General features: G+C 39.1%; 2 protein-coding genes across 2 annotated transcripts; both read right to left on the bottom strand.

The window, feature by feature from the left end:
• Positions 1-24: 24 nt before the first annotated feature.
• LOC108007020 (protein FAM114A2) lies at positions 25-1,925 on the bottom strand. Its single transcript, XM_017070626.4, has 2 exons — positions 819-1,925; positions 25-764 (listed from the first exon to the last, which is right to left on the bottom strand). The coding sequence occupies exons 1-2, from the start codon at positions 1,844-1,846 to the stop codon at positions 377-379; spliced, it is 1,416 nt and encodes a 471-aa protein (XP_016926115.4). The 5' UTR covers positions 1,847-1,925; the 3' UTR covers positions 25-376.
• A 7,164-nt stretch (positions 1,926-9,089) lies between these two features.
• On the bottom strand, positions 9,090-10,477 carry LOC108007659 (uncharacterized). The gene has a single exon (XM_017071381.4). It carries the CDS (start codon positions 10,348-10,350, stop codon positions 9,232-9,234), a length of 1,119 nt encoding a protein of 372 aa, XP_016926870.4. The 5' UTR covers positions 10,351-10,477; the 3' UTR covers positions 9,090-9,231.
• Between the last annotated feature and the right edge of the window lie 1,949 nt (positions 10,478-12,426).

Genomic DNA, 12,426 nt, shown 5'->3' with positions numbered 1-12,426 from the left:
AAGGTAAATTTATTTGAAGTAAACTAAAATAAGAAAAATTTTATATTTGTGTTCAGCGTTCGACTTGTACAGCGTTTGATTCGTAACGGAATTGAAAAGACAATGCTTGAAAACTTTCACCGCGCCATTCGAGAAACAGTTTTTAAAGATTTTGTTTGACAAAGAAAGAACAATAACTTCACCTACTTACACCGAAGAACTTTTTAAATTAAATTATAAACCAACAAATTAACGTATTACTTCTGGAATGGTATCACAAGCATTTGCATCGCAATCGTTTATAATTTTTATACATTTATATGGAAAACAAGTGAGTTGAGGACATAAACCAAGCAATTGTAAAAATAGCAAGTACAACAATTATTTATAAATCCGTTTAAACAGCTCCCATCTGCAGAATGGGCGTGAATAGTTTGTAGGCCTTCTCGATGAACTGCACGGCGGATAGCATTTCGGAGAAGAATGTGCTGACGCGGGCTTTTGCCTCCTCCGGTTCCGGTTTGCCACTGAGAACGGCGGCGAATCGGTGGCTGAGACCTTGGATGTGCCCATTGAACTGCTGGCAAAGATTGACGACGCCGTCCACCTCGTTGGCAGTGCTGTGATGTGGTTTAACCAGCAAAAGCTCGGCGATCTTGTGTAGCTTGCACATCTCTAGGGCGCAGGCTTCGCTTAGGGCATGGATGCTCTTGGCATAAGCCTGCTCCAGATCGCCGGAGGTGGCCTCCTCGGAGTTTAGCCACTCAAGGGACTGTGACCAGTGCCTAAAAAAAGTGTTGATTTTTAAATACTTAATTTTCTTAAATTCAGTTACTCACTTTGCTATATCATCGAACTGGATCCCCAGCTCGGCATCTTTAATGGTGGCCGCCAGTCGCTCGCTAAGCTCTTGCGCCTCGTAGTCGCCCTCGCTCTCCACATCCAGATCCTCCAGTTCAAGCAGCTCCTTCACCTCGTTTATGGTTTCCTGCAGTTCGGCTAGGGCATTGCCACTGACTGCTTCTAGAAGGTTGTCCAGCTTGAGGTGTGACTCCTTGGACAGTATCTCCAGGGCCTCGAAGTGCACCAGGCCGCAATAGTGCTCGAAAAGGACCTCGAAGCGCAGCTGCGCCTTCTGCCTTTCCAGCTGCAGCTGCTGCATGGATTGCTCCATCTGGTCGGCATCCTTTTTCGCCTCCAGCAGCACGGCACTCAGATTTGGTGAGTTGGTCTCCAGGCCAAGGAGCTTCCTCTTGTTCATCAACTTCGGATCGTTGTCCTGCAGAATGGTCATGGTCTTTTTGCCAATGCCTTCGAGTGTGTCCAGTCCGGTGTTGATCACCTTAGAGCCCAGATTGGTCACAAAACCCAGGCCAAAGGCCGGCGCGGTCTCGCTTTCATCTGGGATGACTTCCTCGGGAGTCTTCTCCTTTTCCACTGGTGGTTCCTTGGCAGCCTTTTCCGCCTTCTCAGCTACATTGATGCGAGCCAGTTCCTCGGGATCGGGCACTCCTATAATTTGATTCAGGCCCTGGTTCACTTGACTACTTATAGTGCCCAACCCCTCCGTGGCGGTGGACAACACAGAGCTGAGTTTGCCGCCCCAGAGACCCCAGGATGACGAGGCGGCGGCGGCTGGAGCTGTGCTGCTTGGAGAAACTCCGGGAGTTTCCAGCTTTTCCTGATTTTCCATCACTGCTGTTTTTGCGTCGTTTTTGGTCGAGACTTTCTCCTCCTCCTGCTTGGGATCCTTCTCCACGTGAACAAACTTGTCCTCGTCGTCGCCCCAGTCGTCCCAGTTGTCCTCCTCATCACTCTGCGCCCAGTCGTTGCCGGCGTCGTCCTCCTTTTTCGGATTTTTAGCCATTATTTATTTATTTATTTCCACGTAGAATTTTAGATTTTGCGTACTCCCATTGGTTGGGCTGCCAACTCACTGCATAAATAACAGCTGTTAACGGCTAGGCTGCCCATTTGCTGTTTTATCGATAACTTAGCGCGCTTATCGGTATTTGAATATTGTCTTATAACTGATGAACATGATGTATAGTGTACCTTTATTAATTTACCAGCTGAAAAGCCAGGTTAATCAAAACATGGAACCGTTTTAACAATGTTTATTATTTAAAGTTGTAAAGATCTTAAATTATACAATGTTGCTTTACAAATATTTTTTTTATAGAATTTCTGATGATATTCTTTTAACTTATTATTGAAAAGAATATGGAACTGTCTATCCGTATAAACGTCGAATTGTACTTTTCGTTTGAGGGTTTATTAATACATACACCATAGTTTTATTGTAATCAAATGGTCAATTCAATTCGATAAAAAAGGTAGCTCTATTGTTAATGTAAAGATCTTTGATGCCATGGCATCGTTTGACTTTTGCTCTCATAAGGAGACCATAAATAATTTGTGCCTGCCCAAATTCCCTCACCTGGACTCACGCACACACTGCATACAAATTGAATTGATATTAGTTTGTGAAATATTTAAGCTGCCAAATACCAAACACCGAACAAATGTGTCGTGTGTGCGTGTGCACTGTTTTCCAGCTTTTCCCTCACTTGGGCACCTGTTTTCCCTGTAAATCCCACTTTTTCATGGCACTTCCTTTGTTTCTTATTGCGATGAGATGGGAATTTGTGTTCTAATTTCAAATAAAATGCAAACATTATTGTTTGCCTCGATATTGTGTTGTGCTTTTGTGGATAATTCGAATTTTGTTGGGTTTCCTATCGAAGATGTTTGCGAGAAGTCAATTGCAAATTATAGTGACCACTAGCTTTGTTTTTGCTTGCTATACATTTTATTTTTGCAAAATTCGAGGTGGAAAAAATTACTCTTGAAGGAAGAATTATTAAAGATTTGTAATTATTTCTGAAACCAAAAATAAAAAAATGTCCATTATAATAAAGGATAACATAGATTAGATGTTAGATATAAATTTTAATCATGCTTTTTTGCATGCTCTATATTTTATTAGAAAATCTCTGAGTGGCTTAGTTTCTATTCAAGTTCTCTGTGTTTTTCGGCGAACTTTCTGGTTTTGCCAAATTGTCCCAAATCTAACTGGGCTCATAAATTAGAAAATCACACTCGCACGTTGTATGTGCGTATACAAATGTGCGTTTATCAGGCCAAAAACCGAAAAGTTTTGCTAGCTGAGCTAACCAGCATATAAATTTGACAGCAACGTTGAAGCAGCGCAAAATTAACAAACCAACACATTTGTGCCCACACACACACCTTTCGCATAAACAAGGAATTTTCATAAACTTGCTGCACAAGAGTTTTCCACTTTCCCAGTTTCCCAGCAAGAAGAAGGAACCACACGAATATTTCGTCAAGCCGGGAAATTTATCTTCCGCAGGCAACGAGAAGAAAGGTATGAGACCTCCACCTCTATACCATATCTGTGATACGCGTAATTTTTTAATTAAAATCTTAAAAAAAAAAGTGGCGGTTCACTTCCGCAAAACCCAAAAACCGCTAAAATGTCAGTTAAGAAATAAAATACCTTGGCATGCCTGTGCATTTCCCAGCCAAATTGCCTTAAAGTGGGGCACTCAAACCATCTCAGTTACTTGAGGCTAGTAATTGCATGTTCTGTGTCTTGTCTGGGCCAAAAATTAAATGTAAATTTGCAGAGGATAGGTTTACATGTGCGTGAGTCAAGGTAAAAGCTTAAGAAGGAGTGTGACATTCTGGGGCAAGACAAAAGGTATAGGTATTAACTTAACAAATTTTTTTAATAAAAAAAAGTTACATAACTTTGGCAATTTTTTGTCTAAGAAAAATAACTTATAACTTGTAGGTTATAAAATAGGTTATAAATATAGTTATTAAACTTTTCTTTGTTCTAAAAAATATTGCACAAATATTTTCCCACTCCAAACTTGTTATAAATATCTTAATTAGTGATATTAAATCCCCAGAGATTACTGTGGCAACTGCCCACCCCATCAAATCTCAAAGCATGCCCTTTGATCTTGCCCTTGGCAATCAATCTTTTATTAAAACACTGTTTCTTTATCTCAAATACAAAATAGAGTGTCTAAGCTCAAACTACAGCCCTACAATGTATTGCCAACACGAAATTAAACCTCAAAATTTGTTTTAACTATTGGCAAACAAGGGAGAAGTGGGCCAGAGTGTTTTTGGGAACCCCGAGGAGATGACAACATTGATGAGGCTCCTTCACAAAAACGCACACACATCCTCCTTGTCGGGGAACTAATATCTGGAGAAGAGCTTCGCATGACACCCACATCCTCATCTCAACCCACTTTCTACCCAGGACAACAATGTTATTGATACCTCCGCCGAATCCCCGGACAAACAAGAGAACCCTTTTGGCAAGTTCCCTCGAGCATATTGTCTCAGTGTCTCCGTGTGTCTGTTCAAATTTTATTCCCATCGACTTGATGTTTCTTTGTGAAGAGTTTTGCCGATGACAATAAACCAAACTTCCAGCTGTTTATTAACATGTTTCTCTGTCAATATACACAAATATATATATATATTCCCCTATCTATAAATACACGCACGAGTGTGTATACTCTATATATAAGTATTCAGTGCCAAATTGACGATGATGCTGATGAGGTGGGTTGAAGGGGCGGGAAAGTGATGGAATCCGGTCCCGGACACATATCTCTGTCCTACAAGTATCGCTTTACAAGTGGAAAAATTCCTTTAGGCCAAAGTGTGCATTAAGAAGATTGTTTTACTATTGTTGTAAGACACCCAAAACGTACACATTTATCTATACTTATAAATACCAACACACTCACGCAGATACTTTAACTACATGAATATTGGAGGGACACTGAAAGAAATAGATCTTCTTAAAAGTAAAAACAAAAATTTGTTCAACTTATAAATTTAATTTTAGGAGCTGTAAAATTATGTGAAAATATAGTGTTACATTTTTTATTTTAAAAGAATAGGTAAATTATCAAAGCATAGAAACAAATTATATCTAAGAATCAAAATTTTAGAAGTAATATTTATAGATTAATTGACTTATAGCATTTTTACAACGTGTTGTGTCTAAGTTGTTTATGTGTTATTAACATCATAAATTTGTCAGTTTATTTTTATACATGAGATTGTTAATATTGATGATAAAATATTTAAAATCGTTTTGATTTTTATTCAATTATTATAATTTTTTAGGAATTAATAAGATGTAGGAATGATATTAGAATTTTTCTTTTTTTTCATTTTTCTGAAAACCACAGTAGCCAACCCTTTTCTCTCTGTGCAGTCGCACGACACTTGCCCAGAGGCGAATGCTTCTTGTTCTTGTCGTCCTTCGTCCTGCTTCCTGGCACTTCGCCCATTTTCTCCTTCGGCATCTCGAACAGCTTCCTTGCTGTTGTCATTCCACTCAACAAAAGGATTCAAATTTCATTAAATCTCATACAAAAGTATCAAAATGCCATTGTTGTCATGGCGCAACCCACTCACACTGGCACACCAGAACACCAGCACACTCTACACACATCTCACACACATCCTACACACACACACACTGTGACTGCATTTGCCAGAACCTTCACTCACACTTGAGCAACTGGGGAATGGAAGGCTTGACGTCTTTAGCTATTGGTAACTGCTTTAACTTTGGGCCTTTCATTCGATTTACGTTTGAAGTTACCCCACATGTGCCCATGTCTTTCGGGGGCGAAATGTTTGCCAAGGAGGCGTGTCCCGATCGCTATCTGCTGTAATGGAAAACTTAATAGACAACCTTTTGATAATAAACTGGAAGAGGACTTCTCAGACCTGCTGTACCGCTCCTTAAACGCAGCAATTGCCATCACTCCCTTTAGATAATCCCCACAAAATCAGATATTACTGGCAATAGGACGATATATGATCTGATTAAATTGGTTTGTGGGAAATCACACCTGCCCTTGGCTTTAGTATTTACTGGGGGAGTTGTAAGCTTATTACTTTCAGTCGACTCGGTGCCAATTTGTGGAAATACGTTGTTTCAAGGTGGGTCGATTAAATCCCTGGCAAATCTCAGTTCCAGTCGAAGGTCAACCTTATTTAAAAGAATTAAATTAGATTCAGTATTTATATATAATTAGAACTATTTTTAAATATTTACAAGTTGCTTTCTTGTCCATGGGTGATTATCCAGCTCCTTAAATGTGGCTGATGACAATACCCCCTTCCAAGAATCAACCCAACCTCCCCAAAACCAACATGTCTCTTTATCGTTACAACTTTTTTGGATAAAGGCAAACTTTTCAAATTGCTTTCGCATAAAAAATCACTAAAATGCGTTTTCCGCTTCACTGCAACCAGGTCGTTATGTCGTATGTCGCACACTGTACGTATACGTAATATATATATTATATACACCCAGTGTGTTTGGCTCACTTCAAGTGTCATTAAGTTTGCGATGATCGCCCCTGTCCTCAATATTCGGTTTCTTTCACTTTTCCTCAAGTCATCAAGGTTTGCTCTCACCAAAAGTTCAACTGCCTTCCTTTTCCGCCCCCATTTTGACTGCTTGTGTGGGCGTGGTCATTTGGATTAAACATTTATATGTGTTTATATGTGGACTAAGGAAGAAGCCACAGGATGATAGTCGAAACTTGGCCACAATAAAATTGCTGTAAACAATGTGGGCCAACCGAACAAATTTTCATAAGCTTTTCCCACGCAGCCCTACGCCCTTCGTCCTTGGGCCTCGAATAAAACCGCAAATCATTGGCCAGTCCTGCTGGAACTGGGGCCAGATAGCTGACCAGAAATATTACACATACGCCATGTGAGCCTTATCGCACTGAGGCAATTTGTTTTGTATTGCTCGAAAGGCATCGGAAGTTTATAATTTCGGAAATTTACTTAAATCTAAAGCTGTTGCTTGGTCATTTTTTGCCAACAGAGATTTAACTCGATAAGGCATTAAATGGGATTAGTTGGGGAAGGAAATTGCATTTTCGGTTTTAGTTACTGCAATTAAAAGTGAGAGTGATTTTTATTATGTTTTTGATAGTGTTATAGCTTGCACATTTTATGCATTGCCATATGACAATCGCTTGAATCTCGACTTTGGTATGCCTGCTTTAAATAATTTGAGTCACTTGGTCAAAATGAAACCAATTTTAAAACTGATAAAAAACAAATTAAAGTATAATAGCACTAGGAAATTTATCGATCCTGTACATATTTTTTTATCAGTACATTATTAGAGTTATAAGAAATTTGTAAGCTTGTACAACCAGCTTAGAATTTCTTTGAACATTCAAATTTTGAAGTATCCTTTATGCTGGTTAATGACATTTTTGTGTGCGTTTCAAGTCAAGGCTTCTTAAGAACATTTCTTTTATCCCTTCCGAATCGTTCTTCAATTTTTCGCCGCTTGACAATCATTACAGCTTTGGATCCCATAAGAAATCACGTTCCGGGCGGTTTGCAAATGTCAACGAGAAGAACGGAATGATGCCACCAATGCCACGCATGCCACTAATGAGGCTCGTTAGCGTGGTCATCCAGCTGGCTCCCCTCTGGACCCACAACCCCTTCGTCCACGCCCATGGATCCACATCCCATGGCCACCCAGTTGGTGGGTGCCCATTCGGCGGGTAATGTATGCAACAAGCCGAATTGTACAAATGTGCGAGTACCAGGCAAATCGATAAAGTAATTTGGCCATAGCCACCCAACCTGCTTTTCCCATTCCGCGAACATTTGGCCACATAATTTTGTTTGGCAGTGCAGCACGTAGCCGATGACTGAGTGACTGGGAAGCCCGGGGAATGGCTCCGGAGTTCTCAGTACGGGTGCTCCGGACCCGGAATCACATTCGGATTCGGATGGTTTCGCCTAATTGCAGCACCATCTTGCGGTTATGCGTTCTACGTGCGTTTGTCGCACGTCTGGCTAATTAAAATTGCATTTTTCGTACGCTCCGCACACAGGTTATTGATATGTGGCATGTGTGTGCACTTATATAGTATATATTCCCATATATACGGACAGATATGGATACTGCAGAAATACGTTCATTGGTTTATCGTGGCACCAGTTGGCCATCGTTTAAACTGGCCATATTTCTGAGTGCCTTCTGTGGGTTTGATGAAGTACAGCTAGTTAGGGTAAATTAATGCAATGGGGGAAAAAGAGAGTTTAATTCAAGGGTATAAGTACTTTACAGAGAAAAAACAAGGGGAATACTTATTTTAGAGGGAAAAACAACTCCAAAAAAGATTTATCAACTAAGATTTTTTCTTAAAAGTAGTTTTACCAGAGATTTACCAAATAAATATTCTTCTTTTGGACTATGCATGGAACTGTTCATCTTAGAGTCTTTACTTATGAAAATAAAAGTTTTTTGAATATAATGGATATTATAAATATACCACAATTTTATAACATTTTTGATCTTGAAATCGCCCCTAGTTTTTTTTAAAGTACCAAACCCACCTGAGAACAATATCAGTTTTCAGCATTCAGTCAACCCATTTATCTCTTTGTGCGAGGGTCTGCTGTCCCTAGGGCAGTGTATATCCTTTCACCATCTGCATAAAATCAATCAAATGTACCGGAATACTTAAAAGGGGTCAGAGACCCCCGACATCCCCAATAGGCCTAATTAATTGATTGAAGATGTCGTTGGCGACGCTTTTGGTTCGGTTTTGGTTTGCAATGGTCCTTACTCCTTGCCCGCTTTGTTGTTTGTCGGGGTCACAGTTGCAACTGTCATAATATTGACTCATTGCCGTTTGTAATTAATGGTGTTAAGACTCGCACGCCATTTTAATGCAATCGAATTGACAGGCGGCATCCGCTTCGCGTTCACTGCACTTCCCTCCCGTTGAGCCTTCGTCTGGGGGATATTGATTTCAATTATAATGATGTAACACAATGGACGACCTCCGTTTCGGTTATTGCCCACCTCTACCCTCTCATTGCCCCAAAGGCAAGTTAACTAATTGTTAACCTTCTGGTTTGTGTTTCGAATATTAAATAGAAGAACGAGTTTCCCTCAGGAAATTACAGCAGTCATTGAATGAAAAGCAAAGGAAGTAAATTATGGGTAAAGTATTGACATTAAAACTGGATATGCTCTGCAATTCTGCAAATTCCAATAACCAAAACTGATAGTTTATTAAGTAAAACTAAGCCACAAAATCTAGCACAGGGTTAGGAATTTACAAGAATCCGCATTAAGACAATTTAAACTGGATTAGATATGACAAAATATTATTTGAAATCCTACGATCAATCATCATCAAAGCTATCATCACTGTCCAAATCAATTTTTCCTATGTGGGTGTCTGGGCATTTCTGTTTGGTGACAGCCGGAACAAGTTCATCATCATCAGATTTTAAGTCATTTTTGCTTCTACGTTGTAGTCTTCTCGGTGAGTTCCAATAGTTTTTCCTTGAGCCTTTTTTCTTGCTCCAGATTGAGGCTTTGTCGCCGGATTCTGAGCCTTCATTCGGTGGGGTTTTTGGTCCTCTGGATATTACTGGTTTTTTGGATGAGCTTGGTATATGGTCTGTATTAACATCATCTTCATATTGCTGAAATAGTCCCTCGGAACCCTCTTCACCATGTCCAGGAGCGTATTTACCCTCTGGTGGCAAGTCGTCAATGAAAATCTGTCTATCTGGTATGTCCTTATAAGCATCACTATCCACCGACTCATATTCGCTATAGTCCGATTCCAGAATATCAGACTCAGAGCTATCTTTCTTAAGTAAACGAGTTGGAGGACTAGTTTCCTTGGGTGTTCGGAACGGATCATTGTTAATCAGTTTTCGATTGTATTGAACTAGTTTGTCTTGCTGTTGAACTTTCCCTTTGACAACTTTTTGTTTTCGTAGAGCTTGTAGCTCCTCCTTTAACTTAAGGCATCGTTGAGGCATAGAGTTCACTGGATCTGGTAGCTGAACAACCTTTTTAGAACCCACTTGATCCCCATTGAATTTCCAATCCCGCATTACTAGTTCAGCCAAAAGGGGAAGATCTTTTGATTCTGGTGTGATATGTAGACTTTGCTCTATTTCATTGCGATTGGCCACAATTTCACCCGTCTCCATGCGAAATGTTTCCAGGGTGTGTTTGTAGCCGAACCATTGAAAGAACTCCATAACCAGTTGGTTTATAAGCTTGATAAGGCTCTGATCTTCGGAAAGGTTGGTTCCGTTCGATAATCCACCCTTTAGAGGTTTGGATTTGGACACATCCAGCTGGCCCCGCATCATCTGAAGAACCTTAACATGCATTTCACTTCGGAGAAGCGCCATGGTTCCATTTTTCTCCAACTGACTTTTGATGTCCTCTTCTATCAATTGCTCGTAGGCAGCCTCCAACTTGATCTCATCAGAACTCATATTACTTTCTTATTTATTACACGAATTTAAAGAATCGAAATGTGAACTTTATAAATTTTATTTTAACGAGGTTGTCGCTAGCAATTTATTTGTACGTTCAATTTGACTTTTAGATCAGTTGTGGGCAGACGCTAGAAATTTCAGATAAACCATTTTTATCTCAGCCTCCTGGATATTTGAGTTCGTTCTAATTTCATTGGCCCGTGGCCAGGTTTTCTTCTAGTGTCTGCAAAGTTTACTTCACTTTTGCCAAATCAAAACCTTGAGGTTTGGCCAGTCTATGCATACATTAGCCATTAGTTGAGGGCGTTAAACTTCGAATTTGGCAGTGAGTTCTATTTAAAAGTTAAGTATTTACCTGTGCAGACTTTTTGATGTACACAAAAACAATCCATCTGCCTGTGAAAAGAGCATTTAAATGCTTCAGCGATTATCAGTTAAAATAATACTTTCATAGGAGCTGCAGAAAGGCTCAAGAAAATTTGTAAAAAAACAAAATATATACAAAACTTTATGGGGATAAACTTCTGGCTGTATTTTTTGGGTCTGTGAATTTTTTCTTTCATTTATTTGTAGGTGCTGGCGAAAAGTTTGCTCAGCAATTGAGCCAAAGAAATATTTAATAACTATTTTCTTGCCATTTTTTTCCGTTTTTTTTTCTGGCTTGTTGGAAAACTTCTCTTTGCATTTGCTTTTAATTTTTGTAATGGAATTGTTAAGAGCGGATAGTCGTGCAGAGGGAAATTCACGGGGAGCAGCTGATTTATAGCCAGCCAAAAGTTTTTTGAGAACAAAAATTCATCGGTGAAAAATGCCAGCCGCATTGGCCTTAAAGTTTTCAACTCAGCCCTTGCTTAAATATTTGTGCAACTAATTAGCAAAAGTGTTGGCAAAACAATATAAAAAAGATCCTTGCAAAATCTGTAGATATACGTATCTATATATTAAACACAATGCTGCGCCATTTCCGGTTTATCTCTCGACTAATTTTTGTTGGTGTAGCAAAGCAAAGCCAATTAGGCAAAATGGCTGCGACACATTTCCGCTGGTTTGCTGAGCCCTTGCCAGCCCGTTAAGTGATGCCGGGGTCAACTTCTGACCTGCCCTGACCCCAAAAATTTCTAAAGGGAATCCTAAGGATATCTTGTCCGAACTGATTCGGTTTTAAAAATTCAACAATTTGGTATTTTTGATGGAATATTTTAAACATATTATTTAAACATATTTTACTTTTAACTTTCATTTAAAAAAAAATAATGTGTATGTTTCCTACATAAACCTTTCTATTTTATTACTTTCTGATAAGTTGTAATTATGAATCGCACTTTGTCATTTTCAATAATATTTATTTTTTTTTAGTTATGAATGAGAATCAAAAACATATTTAAAAATTATCCACATAAAAAGTTTCATATAATAAGTTAAGTTTACAAGAAAAGAGAGGGTATTCCAGGTTCGCTGTCTTCATAAGAATAGTTAAATTTTGCTATTATCATTGTCGTATTGTTGTTATTGCTCCGACACTTTCGCATTTCGCTAATCGCATTAATTATGCGTTTCTCTCATTTGCTGCTGGGCCTCTGTTTCAGTATCTTTTCCTGGCTTGTATCTGGAGCCTGGTTGCTGGATCCTTTTTGGCCTGCAGGCAAAATGGCCAGCAAATTGAACAAAAGCAAAATGCAGGCAAAGAAAGCAAAGGCAATTTTGATAGGGGCTGGAGGGAAATAACTTTTCAAACATAATTGCCTCTCGAGGGAATTAAATTGAGCTGAGAATTTCGTTGGCAGCAACAAAAGATGAAGACGGCGTTTTATTTCATTAATTATCAATTAGTTTTTGAAAGTTGTTGGGCCTGATTTATTAAGTGGACAGTGGGCTGGCATAACTTTTGAAATTCCGGCCTCACTTTTCTTGACAAATTTCCTCTTAAATTAATTAGCCAAAGTGTTTTGTGGATACAAATTAGGGCGTGTGTGCCGCAAATTATTCAGTAATCATACGAAAAGTGCTGGCAGGCCAATTGTAAATAAATTATTATCATTTTTCAGTTAATTTGAAATGAACTTATAAAATCAA

The sequence above is a fragment of the Drosophila suzukii genome, chromosome 3 (genome assembly GCF_043229965.1).
Source record: "Drosophila suzukii chromosome 3, CBGP_Dsuzu_IsoJpt1.0, whole genome shotgun sequence".
Taxonomy (NCBI): Eukaryota; Metazoa; Arthropoda; class Insecta; order Diptera; family Drosophilidae; genus Drosophila; species Drosophila suzukii.
This window is presented reverse-complemented; position numbering and strand designations above follow the sequence as displayed.

Bases quoted from the DNA above. Each gene is read 5' to 3' on its own strand.
- LOC108007020 (XM_017070626.4), bottom strand. From the start codon at position 1,846: ATGGCTAAAAATCCGAAAAAGGAGGACGACGCCGGCAACGACTGGGCG. The intron at 765-818 runs GTGAGTAACTGA...CACTTTTTTTAG, and splicing joins CAGTTCGATGATATAGCAAA to GCACTGGTCACAGTCCCTTG.
- LOC108007659 (XM_017071381.4), bottom strand. From the start codon at position 10,350: ATGAGTTCTGATGAGATCAAGTTGGAGGCTGCCTACGAGCAATTGATA.